Below are 23,503 nucleotides of genomic sequence, written 5' to 3' on the forward strand. Positions count from 1 at the left end.
TTTTTATGTTTTTACCAGTTAGGATGTGCTCATATATTTAGATACACTTTCACTGGTTTTAGCGCCTCCTATAGGGATTTCAGATCCCTGTTGTTTTTGCTATATATATATATGTGTGTATATATATATATATATATATATATATAGCTTGAAAAATATGACTATAGTTTACCATTCACAGGAAAAAAGTACTAGTCTAGAGGGCAAAAGTTAATAGTCCTCTCAATGCAGTTTCTTTCTTTCTTACTCCGGACTAGTAGCCCTGTGTGTCACTATATTAAAATAATCTGCCTTGTTAAATTAAGTGCTGCCATCTCTGCAGACCACATATTGCCATAGCAAAGCACCCTGTTTAAACGTGTAAACCCTCTAGTTGAATAATGGAGATTTCATTTTGAGTTTCATGATCCTTTAAGTTTTTTTGTTGTTGTTATTTTGGTGCATTTGCATATATCCTTATAAACGTTTATTTAAATTAAATTAGTTATAATTCTTATAATTAATAGCAATCAATGTCAAAATTTGAGTTGCTCTAAAAAAAAATCAAGTAAAAAATATATTTTTGTGGAATTACCTAAAATACTTTTGCCTTAAGAATAATACCCTAGAGCAGGGGTCATCAACCTTGGCTCTCCAGAGGTTTTGAAACTACATTTCCCAAGATGCTCAGCCAGCTTAAAGTGTGTGAGCATCATGGGAAATGTAGTTCCAAAACCTCTGGAGAGCCAAGGATAATGACCCCTGCCCTAGAGTAACAGTAAAACACTGTTCTGATTTGCATACATTTACCCATAATGCCTAGCTGTATTTGAACTATTATTGCTTTCACTTTTAGCATAAAAACAGGTTTTTGACCTGTTTGAAACTTAAAAACGTTAGAAATGTTAAGACGTTTGTTTTTCACTTGACTGCAGTTTGTAGGATTCAAAGAATATATTTTTTTATATTTACTACAAAGTCGTGCCTAAAGCGCACAATATCAGCTAATTCCTTTACTAGATATGTTGGGAAGGTTATTTCTAATGTATTTTCTTACTTTATCTTAAATTATAATTCATTTTGTTTTGCCTTTTTGGAACTCACATACCATTTGAGAAGGGCGGTTCCAGCAGTACTGGCCACAATGCACAAAGCCCCTCCCACTGTCAACAGTGAAGGGGTGTGGTTTAGAAACAAAGCTTGAAATATAAATGCAAATACAACATCCATTGTTCTCATGACGGATACAGGCCCAGCCTTCTCAATCTGTAATGCTTTAACAAGAAAAGTCTGTCCACCCAACCCCAAAAGGCCAATGCATATAAGAAGCCATCTGTCTGTCCCGCAGGATGGCAAACTCCATTCACCTATTACAGCTAGGGCAATTACACACTCAATAAGACCAATGATAGCGTAATACCAGATAGACAGGAAGTAATGAACAGATTTTCCCATCTTTCTCAACAGGACTATAGTCAAAGAAGCTCCTATTGCACTTGCTACAGCAGCTATTGTTCCCTTTAAGTGGTTTGAGTAATCATCTTCAATTCCATCAAGGCGCGAACCGAACAAAAATGGTGGTCTTGCTATAAGAATGACTCCAGTAAGGGTAAACAGCATAAAAACAATATCCCACACGGTGCACTTTTCCTTGAGAAATATGCAAGCAAATACACATGTGAATGCTGGGCTGCTGAACGTTATCACAGTGGCATCAGCAAGAGGCATTGACTGGACAGCGTAGTATGTCAGAATCATAGCAGCAGAGCCTAGAGAACCCCGCAGAAAGAGGAAAATACGCTGATCTTTTGGTCCTAAAAAACCTGTACTGTGGAGAATAAAACAAAAAAAAAAGATAAATTAGTGAATTGTCATATTACTAATTTGAACAGCATAAATTTTACTATACTTAGAATGCAAGCTCAAAAGCCTACCTGCCCTGTACACCACAGTTACACAATGTGATCTACACCAGATGGTTCCTTGTGGGAGGAGCTCTCTATTCCATAATTTTTAGAATCTATTTTTGTAAATGTTACCATGGCATTGATTGGCTCAACGACCGTTTCTGCTTGGGACTAGCAGTTCTCTGTGGCTTTCTTATCTGTGGTTAAACACAAAGACTTGCAGGGTTGCTAGTGCTAAAATTACATGCTTTGACCAGGGCCGGATTGATAATTAGGCAAAGTAGGCATGTGCCTTTATAGAGGGGCGCCTGTCTTTGTATTTTATAAATAACGGTAAGCTTAAATTAACTACCTGAAACCACCGTAGTGAGTGCTGGAAAAAATAGTAACAGCTAGTTTCCGTTCAGATAAAGGACCTCTGATTTTAGAGCTAGCTGCTTCCTGCTTATTTCATCATTTGTTAGCAGCAGTCATGTGCCTACTCTGTCATCCCAAGTGACTTAGGTGGAATGGAACAAGCATATACCCGCAATAGGGTGGCTTCATGTAGGTAACTTTAAGCTCATTATTATTTATAATAAATATATAACAATAATTTAAGTTATAATATGGTCTGCATCATATTATTGATGCTATTAACAGTTAAAGAATGTGATATGATTTTCTGTAGTCCTCACAAATGGACGTGTGTAACTATAAGCATATCTGTGTTTCTAGTTGATAATGTATCTATATATATTTAATATATAAAAATAATTTATGTTCTAATAGGCTCTGTACCATATTATTGATGCTATTATCTGTTAAAAGAATATAATCTTATTTTTTTGTAGCCCCCACAAATAGAAGTCTGTAATTATAAGCACATCAGTGTTTCTACTTGGTAGTGTGTTTGAACAATTTAATATATCCGCATTCTTCATAAACTAATCACAGGATTTACATTACACCTTCTTATATACCCTTACCCCTGATGAAAGTATGGGGCCCGGGGACGTGCTATTATTTCACTGCCGGCGGACAACTTAGTGAACAAGATTTGTGCCCCTACAGGCACCTGGGCTATAAATCTGGCCTTGGCTCTGACAAATGAGAGCCTGTCATTTTGTGACTATAATGTCTCTTCAAAGAACAAATTAATGCTAGTTAATGATAATTAGAAAAAGTGCCATCATAAAATAATTACATTTTCTGCAGGGTACATAAACATATCTGCTTACAATAATATCTTACAGTCCTCACAGTAAAACCTGCCACTGTTGGCTGAATCATTCCTGACTCAATCTTTAAAATAGAATGAGACTTACATACAATTTCTAGGACACTATTATAAGTGGGGTGCTTAAACAAATGCAAGATGGCCAGTCTATTTTAAAGGCAGCAACTTTCTAATTTACTTCTATTCTTGATTTTTCTTCAGTAAGCGCTACCCAGGGTCCTGAACCAAAAATGGGCTTCCTTCTCTTGATACCTTTATTTGAAAAAGAAGTCATCTAAGCTAAGGAGCCAGACAATTTTTGGTTAAGGTCGCTGGACAGCACTTGTTTATTGGTGGGTGAATGTATCCACCAATCAGCAAGAACAACCCAGGTTGATCACCAAAATGGTCCGGCATCTAAACTTACATTATTGCTTTTCAAATAAAGATACCAAGAGAATGAAGAAATGTTGATAATAAGAGTAAATTAGAAAGTTGCTTAAAATTGCATGCTCTATCTGAATCACAAAAGAAAAAAAATTGAGTTCACTGTCCCTTTAACCCCTTAATGACCAAGGACGTACGCCACACGTCCTCAAAAAAAAGTCAGTTAATGACCGAGGACGTGTGGCGTACGTCCTTGGTCTGGAAAGCAGCTGGAAGCGATCCTGCACGCTTCCAGCTGCTTTCCGGTTATTGCAGTGATGCCTCGATATCGAGGCATCCTGCAATAACCCCCCTTGGCCATCCGATGCAGAGAGAGCCACTCTGTGGCCCTCTCTGCACCGGACATCGGTGGCCGGTATCGTTGGTGGGTGGGAGCAAGTCTGGGAGGCGGGTGGTCGGCCATCGATGTGCCGAATGGAGTGGAGGGGGGCGGGATCGGGGGCGGGAGGGGCGGGAGCGCGCACGGGAGCGCGCGCGTGCACGGGGGGCGGGGGGGGGGGCGCGTGCACGGGGCGGGAGCGGGAGGGAACCGCTGCACTACAGAAAAATAAACTGGGTAAAGTAATCAAAAAAAGTTATTAAAGCTGTAAATAAACAGCTAAGGGACCTGGAAGGGGTGGGGGGGTTGATCTTGGGGGGGGGGAAGCTACACTACAGAAAAGATCATTTAAAAAAATAAAAAGGCACATTTTTTTTTACTACACTGGGTACTGGCAGACAGCTGCCAGTACCCAAGATGGCGCCCATTAAGGCAGAGGAGGAGGGTTAGAGAGCTGTTTGGTGGGGGATCAGTGAGGCTGGGAGCTAAGGGGGGATCCTACACAGCAGCATATGTAAATATGCTTAAAAAACACAAAAAAGGCCCAAATATAGCTTTTATTTTAGTACTGGCAGAGTTTCTGCCAGTACTTAAGATGGCGGGGACAATTGTGGGGTGGGGGAGGGAAGAGAGCTGTTTGGGAGGGATCAGGTGGTCTCATGTTTCAGGTGGGAGGCTAAGCTCTACACTAAAGCTAAAATTAACCCTGCAAGCTCCCTACAAGCTACATAATTAACCCCTTCACTGCTAGCCATAATACACGTGTGAAATGCAGCGGCATTTGGCGGCCTTCTAATTACCAAAAAGCAACGCCAAAGCCATATATGTCTGCTATTTCTGAACAAAGGGGATCCCAGAGAAGCATTTACAACCATTTGTGCCATAATTGCACAAGCTGTTTGTAAATGATTTCAGTGAGAAACCTAAAATTGTGAAAAATTTAACGGTTTTTTTAATTTGATCGCATTTGGCGGTGAAATGGTGGCATGAAATATACCAAAATTGGCCTAGATCAATACTAGGGGTTGTCTACTACACTACACTAAAGCTAAAATTATCCCTAAAGGCTCCCTACATGCTCCATAATTAACCCCTTCACTGCTGGGCATAATACACGTGTAGTGCGCAGTGGCATTTAGCAGCCTTCTAATTACTAAAAAGCAACGCCAAAGCCATATATGTCTGCTATTTCTGAACAAAGGGGATCCCAGAGAAGAATTTACAACCATTTAAGCCATAATTACACAAGCTGTTTGTAAATAATTTCAGTGAGAAACCAAAAGTTTGTGAAAAAATTAGTAAAAAAGTGAACGATTTTTTGTATTTAATCGCATTTGGCGGTGAAATGGTGGCATGAAATATACCAAAATGGGCCTAGATGAATACTTTGGGATGTCTACTAAAAAAAAATATATACATGTCAATGGATATTCAGAGATTCCTGAAAGATATTAGTGTTCTAATGTAACTAGCGCTAATTTTGAAAAATAATGGTTTGGAAATAGCAAAGTGCTAATTGTATTTATGGCCCTATAACTTACAAAAAAAGCAAAGAACATGTAAACATTGGGTATTTCTAAACTCAGGACAAAATTTAGAAACTATTTAGCATGGGTGTTTTTTGGTAGTTGTAGATGTGTAACAGATTTTGGGGGTCATAGTTAGAAAAAGTGTGTTTTTTTCAATTTTTTCCTCATATTTTATATTTTTTTTTATAGTAAATGATAAGATATGATGAAAATAATGGTATCTTTAGAAAGTCCATTTAATGGCGAGAAAAACGGTATATAATATGTGTGGGTACAGTAAATGAGTAAGAAGAAAATTACAGCTAAACACAAACACCGCAAAAATGTAAAAATAGCCTTGGTCCCAAACGGACAGAAAATGGAAAAGTGCTCTGGTCACTAAGGGGTTAAATGTTGTAGTTAATGTTTTAGTTTTGCAGATGATTAACATTAATTTTCCATGCTCTTATCCTGCACCAGAAGTCAGCATTTTTTTCTGAAATCTATACTGTGTAAATACAACCAACCACTTAGCAAAGCAAAGCACACTCCTCAGGCAGATTGTTCATTTGAGTGGGACTAAAATAGCTTTCCATATGTCGGGTATTGGTTGTATTGTGTATACAGAGGCCAGCATGACTTAACAGATTCAAGTTCATATAAACAGCTAAAGCACTCAGGGCGTAAGCCGGTCCACTTCAACCTCTCTCTAGGGGCCCGATTCTCAAAAACTCACCGGCATGGAGATAAGTTATAAGCTTATTTTACTGAGAATTATATTGCAAAGTAAATGTCTCTCCTTAAAGGAAAATAACATACAGTAGAACTGCAAAATTAAAAGGTGCATTTATTAAAGGCCGGATGGACAAGGTTCACTACCTCAAACCTGTCCTCCGGCCTTGCTGCTTGTGCAATGACCACCCCCTGCTCGCGTGCAGCTGTCAATCATCCTGATCAGATCGGAATGATTTCACTCCGACACATTTTAGGCGGCGGAGAGGCTAAATAGCAGTGGTCTTAAGACTGCTGCTACTTAACTAGTGTTTCAGGCTCATTCGCACAAACCTGAAACGCTGGGACCCCAAAGCTGCTTTTGCAACTTGATAAATGGGGCCCATGGTGGTGTTCAGAATTCTTTGTTAATGAAAAATCATTTACCCACAATTTCCTATCTGGAATGTCTTCAGGGCAGCAGAGGAGAATATGGACAGCAGCTTACATTTAAACAAAGTTAAAGCAGTACCTATTGCTACTGCTACCCGCCAGCAGCAGCACCAAAATAGTTTTTAATGGTTCAGGAATGGTCAGGAACAAAGTAAAGTCTACATCCCTATTGTCTAATAACCGTGTACATTTTAAGCCTTTTTTTGGCGCCTGCATTTGTTAATTTGTTTTTTTCATTATGGGAACAACTTGTTTATCATTTTCATATGAATGCAATGAATAACAAAAATAGTTATTTTACATTAATCTGTATCTGATTGTACATGCCTAATATAAATACATTTTTGAAATGCCCTCTTTAAGATGGAACTTTTTGCAAGCAATGATTCTTTAAACTCACTCTCATGATAGAAAATACATCGGAACAGTGTTGCCTACTACAGATGTGGGAGATTAACAAACCAGTAAAGGGCCATGATACCCAAATGTTGAAAAACTTGAAAGAGATTCAGCATAGCTGTAAAAAGCTGACTAGAAAATATCACCTGAACATCTCTATGTAAAAAAGAAAGATATTTTACCTCAAAAGTCCATTGTAAAGGACTTCTAAGCAGCAAATCAGTATGTCTGTCCCGGGACAGCTAAGGGAGTGAGCTTCGTGCACACTCATCTTATTTCCCTATTCAATTTAAGGAAGTTTACTATGAAATCTCATAAGAGTTAAGTCAAATCTCACGAGATCACAGTAAAAGAGTTCATGAACTCAGCACTGCTGATGTTGATTGGCTGCTGTTCATTTCTTAATTTTTTTTTTTTTTTTACCTGCAGCTGAGCAATAGCTGAAGTATATTTTTTTACACAGAACTTACTCTGCTGAGCTGAGGAAACTGTGAGGTAAAATATCTTCCTTTTTTTACATAGAGATGCTCAGTTGATATTTTCCTGTCAGCTTTTTACAGTTATGCTGCTTCAGTTTCAAGTGATTAAGCAATAAGCACATGAGCATTATGTCCCTTTAAATACAGTAGAATTGCATAATCAAAAGGTGCATAATAAAAAACAATGCAATAGCACTTACTCTTTTTCTTACGGCCCCCTATATCATGTGACAGCCATCAGCCAATCACAGACTCATATTCATATACACTGTGAACTTTTGCACATGCTCAGTAGGAACTGGTACATAAAAAAATGTTCACAATTTGATAATGGAAGTAAATTGGAAAGTTTCTTAAAACTGCTGCTCTATTAGAATCATGAAAGTTTATTTTTTATTTTAGTGTCACTTTAAAGGGACAGTCAAGTTAAAAAAAAAACTTTCATGAATCAAATAGGGCATGTAATTTTAAACAACTTTCCAATTTACTTTAATCATCAATTTTGCTTTGTTCTCTTGGTATTCTTAGTTGAAAGATAAACCTAGGAGGTTCATATGCTAATTTCTTAGAACTTGAAGGCCGCCTCTAATCTAAATGCATTTTGACAGTTCTTCACCACTAGAGGGCTTTAGTTCATGTGTTTCATGAGGAATGAGCACTGATTGGCTAAAATGCAATAACTGAAATAAGGGGGCAGTCTGCAGAGGCTTAGATACAAGGTAATTACAGAGGTAAAACGTGTATTATTATAACTGTGTTGGTTATGCAAAACTGGGGAATGGGTAATTAAGGGATTATTCTGGTGTTGACTGTCCCTTTAAGTAGTATGAGAAAAATGATTTGTGCCATAGTTTGCTCAGGCTCTCTTGTTGGAGCCATGTAAAAATTAAGGAACATAACATTGCATGTATTAAATTGTTTAATAAATCCGCTTGTCACTTACTTGAAATAAATTAAGCCGGGCAAAACAAACAGCATCTGAAACACACACCGAATTGCACTAATTTCCACAGAGTGAATATTTTCGATTTTCTTCACTATTAGAGAACTAGATGAAAAGAAAAGTGCTGACAAAATGGTGTAGAAGATGCCTAGTCCTGGACACGTGCACTTTTTCTTCCCTGAAATAAACAATACAAGTAGAATTACTAGCTGTTCATGCAAAGAAATACAATGTATAACTATTTTATTTTTATAAAAGGGCTATACTGGTGCAAAAGAAAAAATAATTAAATAATTTTTCAGATAAAGGGGCATGAAACTCAATTTCTTTCATGATCAGATAGAGCGTACATTTTTAAACAACGTTCTAATTTATTTCTATGATCTAATTTGCTTCATTTTCTTGTTATCCTTTGTTGAAAAGCATACCTAGGTAGGCTCAATGAGCAGCAATGTACTACTCTGCGCTAGATGCTGATTGGTGGCTGCGCATGTTGTCACTGGCTCACAAGATATGATCAGCTAGCCTCCAGTAGTACATTGCTGCTCCTTCAACAAAGGATAACAAAAGAATGAAGCAAAATTGATAACAGAAGTAAATTGGAAGGTTGTTTAAAACTGTAGGTTCTGTCTGAATCATGAAAGAAAAATGCTGGGTTTCATGTCCCTTTAACAAATATGCCAAGTTCAGCTGCACCAAATTTAAAATGTAACATTTTTAAAGGGACACTGAACCCAAATTTTTTCTTTCATGATTCAGATAGAGCATGCAATTTTAAGCAACTTTCTAATTTACATCTGTTATCAATTTTTCTTCGTTCTCTTGATATCTTTATTTGAAAAAGAAGGCATCTAAGCTAAGGAGCCAGCAAATTTGTGGTTCAGAACCATGGACAGCAATTGTTTATTGGTGCTGTCCAACCAGCAAGGACAACCCAGGTTGTTCACCAAAAATAGGCCGGCATCTTAACTTAAATTCTTGCTTTTCAAATAAACATACCAAGAGAATGAAGAAAATTTGATAATAGGAGTAAATTAGAAAGTTGCTTAAAATTGCATGCTTTATCTGAATCACAAAAGAAAAAATTTGGGTACAGTGTCCCTTTAAGTGATTATTTGAAATAGCATTTCCAGTGAATTTACACAGTTTTCAATTTGTTAGCATGATTGAACACAGTCTTTGTTTTTCTTATTCAATGTTAATCTATCAGAAAACTGATGTTTTTTTTTGTTTGTTTTTTACAGTCTGTAGAGAGCAATTAATCAGAATTCATCAGGAAACTTTTAGCTTATTCATTAGCCTTGACTATTACAAAAAAAAAGTTTAGAATTGCATAGCTCATTTTTTAAATTTTTGTTTTGTTTTTGTGCTTACTCAGTGCTCATGTTTCCTGGTTTAAATGGACAGTAATAATAATTGTTTAACTATATTAAATATTGTAGTGTAAAGCCCCTGTATTTCTTTAAAGATGCATAAAACACCAAATAAATGATATATTCAAAGCAAAGATTAGCCTGAGAATGTTATGAGATGTATTTTTTTGATTATATCTTTTTTAAAGATTAAATAAATAAATTGTATAGTTTTAGGGGGCAATTTGTTATGGCCGAATTGGGCCAATTCCAAATGTTTCCGCATGAGCCTTTATGCTCGCTGGAAACAGGAGTTAACTCATACTCCACCTCTGAGGCTGCGTACAGGACCTTCTCCGCCGGACTTCAGGAACCGTGAGGACCAGCTTGGGGGTTAGACTTAGGATTTTTTAAGGTTTTTTTGGGGGGATTTGTTTTATTTAGATTAGGGATGGGCAGAAAAAGAGCTAAATGCCCTTTTAAGGGCAATGCTCAAACAAATGTCCTTTACAGGACAATGGGTAGTTTTGGTTTTTTAGTGTTAGGTTCTTTTATTTTGGGGGGTGGAGGGGTTTAATGTTAGGTGGGACTTTGTATATTTTTGTAAAAGAGCTGATTATCTTGGGGCAATGCCCTGCAAAAAGCCCTTTTAAGAGCTACTGGTAGTTTATTATTAGAGTAGGTTTTTTTTTTATTTTGGGGGGTCTTTTTTATTTTAACAGGGATTAGGTTTAATTTTGTTAAATTTGGTAATTTGATTTTTTTATTTTCTGTAATGATAGCTTTTTTTATTTTTTGTAAACATTTTTTGTTTTGTTTGTAACTTTAGAATGTATTAGTTTAGGTAATTTGGGTTTATTTAATGGGGTGTTAGGTTAGGGGGTGTAAGGTTAGTGTACTGTACTTAGTTATTTAAATAGTTATTTACGTTGTGGGTTTTGCGTTTTAAAGGGTTAATATGTTAAATAGGTTTATTGTGATGTAAGGGTTTCGCGGTTTAGGGGTTAATAGGGTAAATAGGTTTATTGCGATGTAGGGATTAATAACTTAAATAGGTTTATTGCAATGTAGGGGTTTTGCGGTTTAGGGGTTAATAGGGTAAATAGGTTTATTGCAATGTGGGGATTTTGCGGTTTAGGGGTTAATAGGGTAAATAGGTTTATTGCGATGTGGGGGTTTTGCGGTTTAGGGGTTAATAGGGTAAATAGGTTTATTGCGATGTCAGCTAAGCTAAGATTGCAGTGACGATGCTGAATTCACATTTTGCATACCATGCAAACGTTAATTACAAAAAAATAGACAAAGAAAGATAATTAAATAGTCAAATAAACGTTTGGTATGTGATCAACTACAGAGAAAATTTGAGCTTTTCTACATTTCAGTATAATTTATCACATGCCTTATAACATAAATTGTTAAAACTTGATTATATTTTTGACCATGGGGCCGATTTATCAACAGTCATGCATTTAACAGTTCACAAGCAGTTCTGGTGAACTGCTTGTGCAATGCCGCCCCCTGCAGATTGGCGGCCAATCGGCCGCTAGCAGGGGGTGTCAATCAACTCGATCGTATCCGGTTGATTGCTTGTCCACCGCCTCAGAGGCGGCTGACTAGTTAAGGAGCAGCGGTCTTAAGACAGCTGCATCTTAACTCCATCTTAATAAGGATATTCAGGGCCATTCGTCCCTTGATAATTCAGCCCCTATGGGTTTAAATCCAATTCTTATGATTCTGTTTATCGGCGGTGTTTATCCGTGTTTTTTTTAAAGTTTTGAGTGATCATATTCCAAGCAATAAAACTATTTCCGTATTGAGAAAGGTTCTGATTGTATATAAGCAGATATGATGTATGGGCAGCAATGGCTTTGTTAATCACAATCTTCCTGACCACGGATTTTGCACTTTATCTCATTAATAAAATTCAACACACAAAGGGGCCGATTTATTAATGCCTGGTGGACATGATACGCTGCAGTGTATCATGTCTGCAAGACATCACTGAATGCCAACAGCATGTGCTGTCTGCATTTAACATTGCACAAGCAGTTCTGGTGAACTGCTTGTGCAATGCCGCCCCCTGCAGATTCGCGACCGCTAGCAGGGGGTGTCAATCAACCTGATCGGGTAAATTGCTGTCCACCGCTCAGAGGCCCCATAGGGTGTTGATAAAGAACAAAACTAGAGGTTCAACATGTTTGCCAGTATTCCATGACAATTTGGAATAATTATATTATCTTGTGCATGTGCAATACACTTTTAAATGGTCACAAAAAAACATTTTAGATGTATATATCAAATTATCAATATATGGTTTGGATTCATTAAAACTATATTCAGCACTATTGTATAGTCCCTCAGTACTTAATAGACAAATATGTGATATCTCGTACAGCTAACAAAATCTGCAGGAAAGTAGAGAAAATGGAACCACAGCCATAGCATTGAGAATCAGTGTTTAGCAATTGAGCTCTTAAAGGGACAGTTTAGTCAAAATTAAACTTTCATGATTCAGATAGAGCATGCAACTTTCCAACTTACTTTTATCATCAAATTTGGTATTATTTTAAGAAAGCAAAACCTTGAAGCCCTTGAAGGCCGCCTCTTATCTGAATGCATTTGAAACGGTTTCACAGCTAGAGGGCATTAGTTCATGTGTGTCACATAGATAACATTGTGCTCCCGCCCATGGATTTCCCTCGGAGTCAGCACTGATTGGCTAAAATGTAAGTATGTCAAAAGAACTGAAATAAGGGGGCAGTCTGCAGAGGCTTAGATACAAGGTAATTACAGTGGTAAAACGTATATTAATATAACCGTGTTTGTTATGCAAAATTAGGGAATGGCAAATAAAGGGATTATCTATCTTTTTAAACAATAAAAATTCTGGAGTAGACTGTCCCTTTAATATATTTGGGTTTTTTTCATACTAGCAATTTTGGGATTGTGAAGTACAGTATTTGCATCTTTAGGAAGGGGTTTTCTCTTTACAATAGTGTCAGGAGCCAGGACAAAAAACCCCGTTCTGTACCGTGTGAGTGAGGTTTGGAAATCACGGTCTGTACAGTGGGTTTTAGAAAATGAAGTTTGTGCAGTGAGTTCTGCAACTTTGGACTATCTATAAAACCGTGTTACTTAGCGGTTTCATGGTGTACAGTGTGAGAACTGTTAAAATCCTGTTATAGTCCCTTTTTTTCTTATGGAAATGAATATCCTGCACTGTTCTTGATTTTAGATGAAAATCTTACCAAAATGGAAAACAAGGTTTTCTTAATGAATTTAAAAAAAAACAACTTATTAACATATTCAAAATTTAAAAATTTGTGTGCCGTTTTGGGAAAAAGAAGATCAAATCTTGTGTGTGTTAACAATCTCGGCTGTATTTGACTTGGAAAGAATTTGATAATTTTGTTAGCCAAAAAAAATGAAAGGGAAATGAAACCACAATTTTTTTATTCCATGATTCAGACAGAACATGCAATTTTAAACAACTTTCCAATTTAGTTCTATTATCTAATTGTCTTCATTCTCTTGGTATCCTTTGTTGAAAAACATATCTAAATAGGTTCATGAGCTGCTGATTGGTGGTTGCACAGACGTTTCGTATTATTGGCTCACCCATATGCATTGTGATTTCTTCAACAAAGGATACCTAAAGAATGAAGCAAATTAGATAATAGAAGTAAACTGGAATGATGTTTAAAATTGTATTCTCTGGGGTAGATTTATCAACGTGTGGGCGGACATGATCCGTTGTAGCGGATCATGTCCGCCGCACATCAATAAATGCAGACAGCATACGCTGTCGGCATTTAGCATTGCACAAGCATTTCTAGCTAGCTGCTAGCAGGGGGTGTCAATCAACCCGATCGTATCCGATCGGGCTGATTGCTGTCCGCCGCCTTAAAGGTGGCGTACGAGTTAAGGAGCAGCGGTCTTATGACCGCTGCTTCTTAACTTACATTACCGGCGAGCCGGAAAGTACGGGAGTAGATAGAAGCATCCACTGCTTGCTTGGTAAATCTACCCCTCTATCTGAATCATGAAAGAAAACATTTGGGTTTCATTTCCCTTTAACATCTGTTATTTTTGAACATCAGGAAAAAATTGAGAAAAATTGGAATTGACCCCCTGGCATAAGCACAATGTTATCTATATGGTACACATAAACTAATGCCGTCTAGCTGTGGAAAAACTGCACTCAGATAAGTGGTGGTCTTCAAGGGCTTAGAAATTAGCATATGAGCCTACCTAGGTTTAGCTTTCAACTAAGAAAACCAAGAGAACAAAGCAAATTTGATGATAAAAATAAATTGGAAGGTTGTTTAAAATTGCATGCCCTATCTCAGTGATTTGCAACCTTTTTTTTGCTGTGGCACACCTTTTTTTACATTAAAAAATCCTGTGGCACACCACCATCCCAAAATTTGACAAAATCACACATTGTAGCCTAATACAGGATATATATATATACACACTGTACTGTGCTGTCATGCCATGCCTCCTACAAACTATACATGACATATTGACATTCATTCACAAACACCCCCGCACTGTTGTTAGTCTGCCGTGGCACACCTGAGGATCTCTCACGGCACACTAGTGTGCCACGGCACACTGGTTAAAAAACACTGCCCTATCTGAATCATTAAAGTTTAAATTGGACTAGACTGTCCCTTTAAGATGGAAGTATTTGTGATTCAAAGTTGTGGAGGAGGGAGTCCCCGGAGTGAGGATTCTTTGGGTGCTAGGTGTGGCTGTCCATTGGGTAAGATGTTGTGTAGAGTGCTTGGATACTAAACCCAAATTTTTCTTTCATGAATTAATTCAGATAGAGCAGGCAATTTTAAGCAACTTTCTAATTTACCCCTATTTTAAATTTTTTGGAAAATTGCAAGCTCTATCTGGGTTTAGTATCCGTTTAAGGTACTTGCAGGAAGGTGTTACATACTAAAGTGACTTGTGTTGTTGGTTGATTACAATTTGGGTAGGTAACAGTGGTAGGAGTTGCAATGTGTGCTAGTAACTGTGGAGGGCCAAGGTTAGATTAAAATAGACAGTAAAGTCAAAATGAAATTTTCATGTTTCAGAAAGAGAATGCAAATTTAAACAATTTTCCAATTTACATCTTTATACAGATTTGCTTTGTGCTTTTGCTATCTTTTTTTGAAGAGTAAACCTAGGTAGGGTTATATAAGCTCTGGAGCATGCACATATCTTAGTATTTTATGGCAGCAGTCTTTACAACAAAGTATAACATTGCAACAAACGTTGCAAAAAATGCTACCATAGAGTGCTATGGACACGTGCACATTTTATATGAGCCTACCTAGGTTTATTTTTCAACAAAGGATACCAAAAGTACAAAGTAAATTTGATAACAGATGTAAATTGGAAAGTGGATTAAAATTATATGCTTTATCTAAATCATGAACATTTATTTTTTTTACTTTACTGTCCCTTTAAAAAAGGTTAAAGGGATAGTCAAGTAAAAAATAAACTTTCATGATTCAGATAGGGCATGTAATTTTAAACAACTTTCCAATTTACTTTGATGGTCAATTTTGCTTTGTTCTCTTGGTATTTTTAGTTGAAAGCTAAACCTAGGTAGGCTCATATGCTAATTTCGAAGCCCTTGAAGGCCGCCTCCTATCTGAATGCATTTTGACATTTTTCACAACTAGAGGGCGTTAGTTCAAGTGTGCCATATATATATATATATATATATATATATATATATATATATATATATATATATATATGTAATATTGTGCTCAGGCCTGTGGAGTTCCTAGGAGTCAGCACTGATTGGCTAAAATGTAAGTCTATCAAAAGAACTGAAATAAAGGTGCAGTCTTTAGAGGCTTAGATATAAGGTGATCACAGAGGTAAAAAGTGTATTAATATAACATTGTTGGTTATGTAAAACTAGGGAATGGGTAATAAAGGGATAATCTATCTTTTTAAACAATAAAAATTCTGGGGTAGACTGTCCTGGCTACACAAAAAGGACTATGGATTTTCACTAATCTCTATTACTGCAAACTGCTTAGAATACAAAGAAAAAAAACTATTAGCTACTGAAACAAAAACAAACTTATTTGGAGCAGAACTCAGCATTTCAGTGTCTTCAAAAAATAACACAAACAGATGAGCATAAATCCTAAACAATACAACAAAATCTGGGTCCGCGCCATCATTATCAGGATGTGCGACAGTCAAACAACTGATTTGTTTGTGCATTTTATTCACACTTCACACACCCATGTACACAATAACAAATGCACTGTATTCTCTCTTTAGTGCCACACTGTCTCCCCTTGTGCCCGCCTCTCCCCCCTTTTTGTTGTGCTGCAAGGCGGTAGCCTTGCTGGGAATCAGTGAAATGAGATTCAACCTACTCAGTTTCTGATATGCTTCTTTATCTCTGTGTTTAATGATTATACAGGCTTCCACACTGATATCTTAAAGTTCAAGTCCTTGTTCTTATCTAGGCTTACTGTGAATAAAGGTTAAAGTACTGATAATACTAATTAGTTTAAAGGGACATGAAACCCCAAATTTTGCTTTCATTATTTAGATAGAGAATACAATTTTAAACAACCTTCCAATTTATTTCTATTATTTAATTTGCTTCCTTCTCTTGTTATCCTTTGCTGAAAGGTTTATCTAAGCAAGCTCAGGAGAAGCAAAGAACCTAGGTTCTAGCTGCTGATTGGTGGCTGCATATATATATATATATATATATATATCGATTGTCATTGGCTTACCCATGTGTTCAGTTAGAAACCAGTAGTACATTGCTGCTCCTTCAACAAATGATACCAAGAGAATGAAACAAAGTTAGATAATAGAAGTAAATTAGAAAGTTGTTTAAAATTGTATTCTCTATCTGAATAATAAAATAATTTTTTGGGGTTTCATGACTCTTTAAAGGGATCGGAAACCCACACGTTTTCTTTCATGATTCAGATAGAGCATATCATTTTAAACAATTTTCAAATTTACGTCTATTATCAATTGTGCTTTGTTTCTTTTGGTATCCTTTGTTGAAAAGCATACCTAGGTAGGCTTAGCTGCTGAGAGCTCGCTGCTTGGTGGCTGCACATATATACCTTATGTCATTGGCTTACCTGGTGTGTTCAGCTAGCTCCCAGTAGTGGATTGCAGGACCTTCAATAAAGGATACTAAGACAATGAACCAAAATTGATCATAAAAGTAAATTGGAAAATCGCATGCTCTGTCTGAATCCTGAAATAAACATTTACTGTTCAAACGTGTCTCATATTCAAGGCACTAAATGAAAGATCAGGCCTACATTAAATAACACATTAAAGGGACATGAAACACAAAATTGTTCTTTAATGATTCAGATAGAGCATGCAATTTTAAGCAACTTTCTAATTTACTCCTATTATTAATTTTTCTTTGTTCTCTTGCTATCTTTATTTGAAAACGCAGGATTGTTAGCTTAAAGGGACATAATACTCATATGCTAAATCACTTGAAACTGATGCAGTATAACTGTAAAAAGCTGACAGGAAAATATCACCTGAGCATCTCTATGTAAAAAAGGAAGATATTTTACCTCACAATTTCCTCAGCTTAGCAGAGTAAGTTCTGTGTAAAAAGTTATACTCAGCTGCTCCCAGCTGCAGGTAAAAAAATAAAAAAAATGAAGAAATGAACAGCAGCCAATCAGCATCAGCATTGCTGAGGTCATGAACTCACTGTGATCTCATGAGATTTGACTTAACTCTCATGAGATTTCATAGTAAGCTTCCTTTACCTGATTGGTGAAATAATATGAGAGTGCACGAAGCTCATCCTTTCAGTTGTCCCGGGACAGACATACTGATATGCTGCTTAGAAGTCCTTTACAATGGGAGGTGGCTACTGAGGAACTTTTGAGGTAAAATATCTTTCTTTTTTACATAGAGATGTTCAGGTGATATTTTCTAATCAGATTTTTACAGCTATGCTGCATCACTTTCAAGTGTTTAAACATTTGGGTATTATGGCCCTTTAAGAGCCGGCCAATTTTTGGTTCAGCACCTGAGTAGCACTTGCTGATTGGTAGCTAAATGTAGCAAACCAATCAGCAAGCTCTTCCCAGGTTCTGAACCAAAAATGGGCCGGCTCCTAACCTTACATTTCTGCTTTTTCAAATAAAGACAGCAAGAGAATGAAGAAAAATTGATAATATGCGCAAATTAGAAAATTGCTCAAAATCACATGTTCTATCTGAATCATGAAATTAAAAAAAATGGGATTAGTATCCCTTTAACATTTGGTTAACTTTTGCTAAAGCTGAAAAGAAGATAAACATGAAAATATTTTAGATTAAAAAAGGCCAGTAAATGTGTAATCTGACCATTAACAGAGCATAAATCATATATTTGAATTACTTTAGCTATAGTTTTTTTCTGTGATTATGTGTTTCTTTTTTTCTCAAGAGAGGATTATATAAAGTATCACATGTACTAGACTAGAAACTAATTCCACTTCTGCAGATCACTGTCATTTTAGAAATTAGGTATAATGATAAGAATTCTAATCACCTACTGCTGATGTGGGAGGTAAAATAAAATATAACAAAGGTTTAGTACAGTGAGATATAAAGGGTCATGAATCTCAAAAAAAATATTTCATGATTTAGATAGATAATACAATTTTAAATAACTTTCTAATTCACTCATATTATCTAATGTGCTTCATTCTCTTAGTATCCTTTATTGAAGGTGAAGTGATGCACTACTGAGAGCAAGCTGAAAGTTAATTACAAGAGGTATATATGTGCAGTCACCAATCAGCAGCTTCTAAACCTACCTAGGTATACTTTTCAACAAAGGATACAAAGAGAAGGAAACAAATTAGATAATAGAAATAAATTGGAAAATTGTTTAAAATGGTATGCTCTATGTAAATCATGAAAGAATTTTTTTTTGGATTTTACGTCTCTTGAAATCCACAGAGTCAGGTGCCAAAGTAAAACCATATTAAATACAGTAGAATTGTATAATGAGCAAGTGCATAATAGAAATGCAACGCAATAGCTCTTACTATAAAAAATTATTCTGACAAATTTAAAAATGTATTTCCATTTTTTGGCCCATGTATCATGTGACAATCATCAGCCAATCACAGACTTGTAAACAGATACACTGTAAACTCTTGCACATGCTCAGTAGGATCTGGTGCCTCAGAAAGAGTGCATATAAAAATACTGCACAATTTAATAAATGTTGTAAATTGGAAAGGCTCTGAAAACTGCACGTTCTATCTGAATGATGAAAGTTTAATTTTGAGTTTAGTGTCCCTTTAAAGTTGTAATTAAAGGGACGTGAACGTCAAAATTAAACTTTCATTATTCAGGTAAAGCATTCAATTTAAAAAAAAAAAAACAACAACTTTTCAACTTAATTCTGTTATTAAATTTGCCTCTTTCATTTGGTATCCTTTGTTAAAACTTAGATCCTTTCAATGAGAGCATACCTCTATTATCGCCATATGGTAACATTGTTATACATTTATATTTGACAAAAGAAGTCAATTGAAAAGTTGTCTTGTCAACTGTACTCTCTATCGCCTTGTTTCTCAATTTGAGGTATATGTACCCATGGGGTACCTGGAGTACTGCCAAGGGGTACTTTGATGCAGTTTATAAAAACATTCACATTATCACAGAAATCTGTGTTTCTCATTTCTCCCCTGAGTACCCCTAACAGGTCAGACTCTAATTCCTGGTTTGGGCTGGTCAGCTGCTCGTGCACTGTGTCACAGAGAAAGTGCCAAGTAAAATCTATAATACTGTCAAAAAGTGTCACAGAGACATATGTCATATATAGGGCCACAGTGAAATATCACAAGGAAAATATGCCATGATGATATGTGCCAGGTAAAGTGTTCTATACCCAAGTATGCCACAATGAAATGAGCCTGATAAGCTGAATATATGATAAAGTTTTATGTGACATAATATAAAGAATTAATTGTTTGCTGTGTGTGTGTGTCGAATTCTTTATTTTGTGTTGCTCTATTACAAATTCCAGAAAACAGTGACATATACTGTAGATCTGATACCACTTTGACATTTAGGTAGGCTGACTATATTGCCGCTTTAAAAAGGGACACATATAAAAAATACATATGTCAGGGCTGTTTAAAGAAATGTTTTGTATAAGAACCCTGACATATGTATTTTTCATATGTGTTCCTTCTTAAAGCGGCAATATGGTCAGCCTACATTTAGGGGTATACATAGTGATCCTCATCGGTTTAACCTAATAATATTTATGTGTTGCAGTGGGAGGTACAAATATGTATGCCTGTAGGGGTACTTGTTACAAAAAGGTTTAGAAACCCTGGCAGTTTCATTTTGACTTCATGTGTCTTTAATAAAGCTTCCCTTGGCTTGTATATGGTGGTCTATTTTGGTTTATTTTACTGCCATGAACTCATCCAGGTTCTCATCCTCCCATAGTTTATACTATTTTTGTACTGGCGCCGACACACCTGTTGCCATGTTATTTATTTATTCCTTAATTCCTGCTTACTCCACATTGTAGATTAGCTTTTAATTAAAGTGACATTAAATTCAAAATTCTAATCCCCCCTTTCAATATGTTATGCATAGTAAAATGAAGGAAAATAACATTTATAGTGAACTGTCATTATTTATTTTCCCTGCTTTTCACACTTCAGATCCTAACCTGGCTACATGCTACTTAGCAATTGCTAAATCAATACAGAAGCATATATATATATATATATATATATATATATATATATATAAAAATATATATGTATATATATATATATATATATATATATATATAAAACTAAATTAGTTTTAAAAAATTATGTTAACCTTATGTCTTAAGTGATGGTCAACCTCAGCCATTTGCTCAACAATGTTAATACAGCACAACTAAAAGAGGGCAATTTCATTCATTAAATTTCAATCAAGTATATTGTAGTATAATATATTTCCCTTTCACGCCTGTAAGCTGTTGTACCGTTGCTCCCCCCTTAACAGAGCCTCTATTTTTTTATATGACGTTGCAGGCTCTAGCCAATAGGATCGCACCCCCATTGGCTTCCTGCAACGTTTCTCTCACTCCCCTGTGTTCTTTTGTGCATATTTATTCTCTGTGAAAGGCATAGTGTGCTAAAAGAGACTGCACCCTGAGTGGCACTGGCCTTATGAACAAGCATGGAAGTTTTTCTAGCTTTGTCTCTCTCACATAGAAGAAAAAAATATCTTTAGCTATATCAAAAACATAATTTATGCTTACCTGATAAATTCCTTTCTTCTGTAGTGTGATCAGTCCACGGGTCATCATTACTTCTGGGATATTAACTGCTCCCCTACAGGAAGTGCAAGAGGATTCACCCAGCAGAGCTGCATATAGCTCCTCCCCTCTACGTCACTCCCAGTCATTCGACCAAGGACCAACGAGAAAGGAAAAGCCAAGGGTGAAGTGGTGACTGGAGTATAAATTAAAAAATATTTACCTGCCTTAAAAACAGGGCGGGCCGTGGACTGATCACACTACAGAAGAAAGGAATTTATCAGGTAAGCATAAATTATGTTTTCTTCTGTTAAGTGTGATCAGTCCACGGGTCATCATTACTTCTGGGATACCAATACCAAAGCAAAAGTACACGGATGACGGGAGGGATAGGCAGACTCTTTATACAGAAGGAACCACTGCCTGAAGAACCTTTCTCCCAAAAATAGCCTCCGATGAAGCAAAGGTGTCAAATTTGTAAAATTTGGAAAAAGTATGAAGCGAAGACCAAGTTGCAGCCTTGCAAATCTGTTCAACAGAGGCCTCATTCTTGAAGGCCCAAGTGGAAGCCACAGCTCTAGTAGAATGAGCTGTAATTCTTTCAGGGGGCTGCTGTCCAGCAGTCTCATAAGCTAAACGAATTATGCTACGAAGCCAAAAAGAAAGAGAGGTAGCGGAAGCTTTTTGACCTCTCCTCTGCCCAGAGTAAATGACAAACAGAGAAGACGTTTGTCGGAATTCCTTAGTTGCCTGCAAGTAAAATTTTAGAGCCCGGACTACATCCAGGTTGTGCAGTAGACGTTCCTTCTTTGAAGAAGGATTTGGGCATAAAGAAGGAACAACAATCTCTTGATTGATATTCCTGTTAGTAACTACCTTAGGTAAGAACCCAGGTTTAGTACGCAGGACTACCTTATCCGAATGAAAAATCAAATAAGGAGAATCACAATGTAAGGCTGATAATTCAGAGACTCTTCGAGCCGAGGAAATAGCCATTAAAAATAGAACTTTCCAAGATAACAACTTTATATCAATGGAATGAAGGGGTTCAAACGGAACGCCCTGTAAAACATTAAGAACAAGGTTTAAACTCCATGGTGGAGCAACAGTTTTAAACACAGGCTTAATCCTGGCCAAAGCCTGACAAAAAGCCTGGACGTCAGGAACTTCTGACAGACGTTTGTGTAACAGAATGGACAGAGCTGAGATCTGTCCCTTTAATGAACTAGCAGAAAAACCCTTTTCTAAACCTTCTTGTAGAAAAGACAATATCCTAGGAATCCTAACCTTACTCCAAGAGTAACCTTTGGATTCACACCAATGTAGGTATTTACGCCATATCTTATGGTAAATCTTTCTGGTAACAGGTTTCCTAGTCTGTATTAAGGTACTAATAACTGACTCAGAAAACCCACGTCTTGATAAAATTAAGCGTTCAATTTCCAAGCAGTCAGCTTCAGAGAAGTTAGATTTTGATGTTTGAAGGGACCCTGTATCAGAAGGTCCTGTTTCAGAGGTAGAGACCAAGGCGGACAGGATGACATGTCCACCAGGTCTGCATACCAAGTCCTGCGTGGCCACGCAGGTGCTATTAGAATCACTGATGCTCTCTCTTGTTTGATTCTGGCTATCAATCGAGGAAGCAACGGGAAGGGTGGAAACACGTAAGCCATCCTGAAGTCCCAAGGTGCTGTCAGAGCATCTATCAGGACTGCTCCTGGATCCCTGGATCTGGACCCGTAACGAGGAAGCTTGGCGTTCTGTCGAGACGCCATGAGATCTATCTCTGGTTTGCCCCAACGTCGAAGTATTTGGGCAAAGACCTCCGGATGAAGTTCCCACTCCCCCGGATGAAAAGTCTGACGACTTAAGAAATCCGCCTCCCAGTTCTCCACTCCCGGGATGTGGATTGCTGACAGGTGGCAAGAGTGAGACTCTGCCCAGCGAATTATCTTTGATACTTCCATCATAGCTAGGGAGCTTCTTGTCCCTCCCTGATGGTTGATGTAAGCTACAGTCGTGATGTTGTCCGACTGAAACCTGATGAACCCCCGAGTTGTCAACTGGGGCCAAGCCAGGAGGGCATTGAGAACTGCTCTCAATTCCAGAATGTTTATTGGCAGGAGACTCTCCTCCTGACTCCATAGTCCCTGAGCCTTCAGGGAATTCCAGACGGCACCCCAACCTAGAAGGCTGGTGTCTGTTGTTACAATTGTCCAGTCTGGTCTGCTGAATGGCATCCCCCTGGACAGGTGTGGCCGAGAAAGCCACCATAGAAGAGAATTTCTGGTCTCTTGATCCAGATTCAGAGAAGGGGATAAGTCTGAGTAATCCCCATTCCACTGACCTAGCATGCACAGTTGCAGTGGTCTGAGGTGTAAGCGTGCAAAGGGTACTATGTCCATTGCCGCTACCATTAAGCCGATTACCTCCATACATTGAGCCACTGACGGGTGTTGAATGGAATGAAGAGTGCGGCAAGCACTTTGAAGTCTTGATAGCCTGTCCTCTGT

The 23,503-nt window shown here is 37.2% G+C and overlaps 1 protein-coding gene across 1 annotated transcript in view; it reads right to left on the bottom strand.

Moving 5' to 3' along the window:
• Positions 1-858: 858 nt before the first annotated feature.
• Positions 859-23,503, bottom strand: part of SLC35G1 (solute carrier family 35 member G1) — a 66,459-nt gene continuing 43,814 nt past the window's right edge. Inside the window, exons 2-3 of the mRNA XM_053691690.1 lie at positions 8,344-8,521; positions 859-1,807 (exon numbers count right to left, since the gene is read on the bottom strand). Of these exons, the coding sequence (XP_053547665.1) occupies positions 1,048-1,807; positions 8,344-8,521 (938 nt within the window). The 3' untranslated portion in view covers positions 859-1,047. The remainder of the gene's footprint in view (positions 1,808-8,343; positions 8,522-23,503) is intronic.

The sequence above is a fragment of the Bombina bombina genome, chromosome 9, assembly GCF_027579735.1.
Source record: "Bombina bombina isolate aBomBom1 chromosome 9, aBomBom1.pri, whole genome shotgun sequence".
Classification (NCBI taxonomy): domain Eukaryota; kingdom Metazoa; phylum Chordata; class Amphibia; order Anura; family Bombinatoridae; genus Bombina; species Bombina bombina.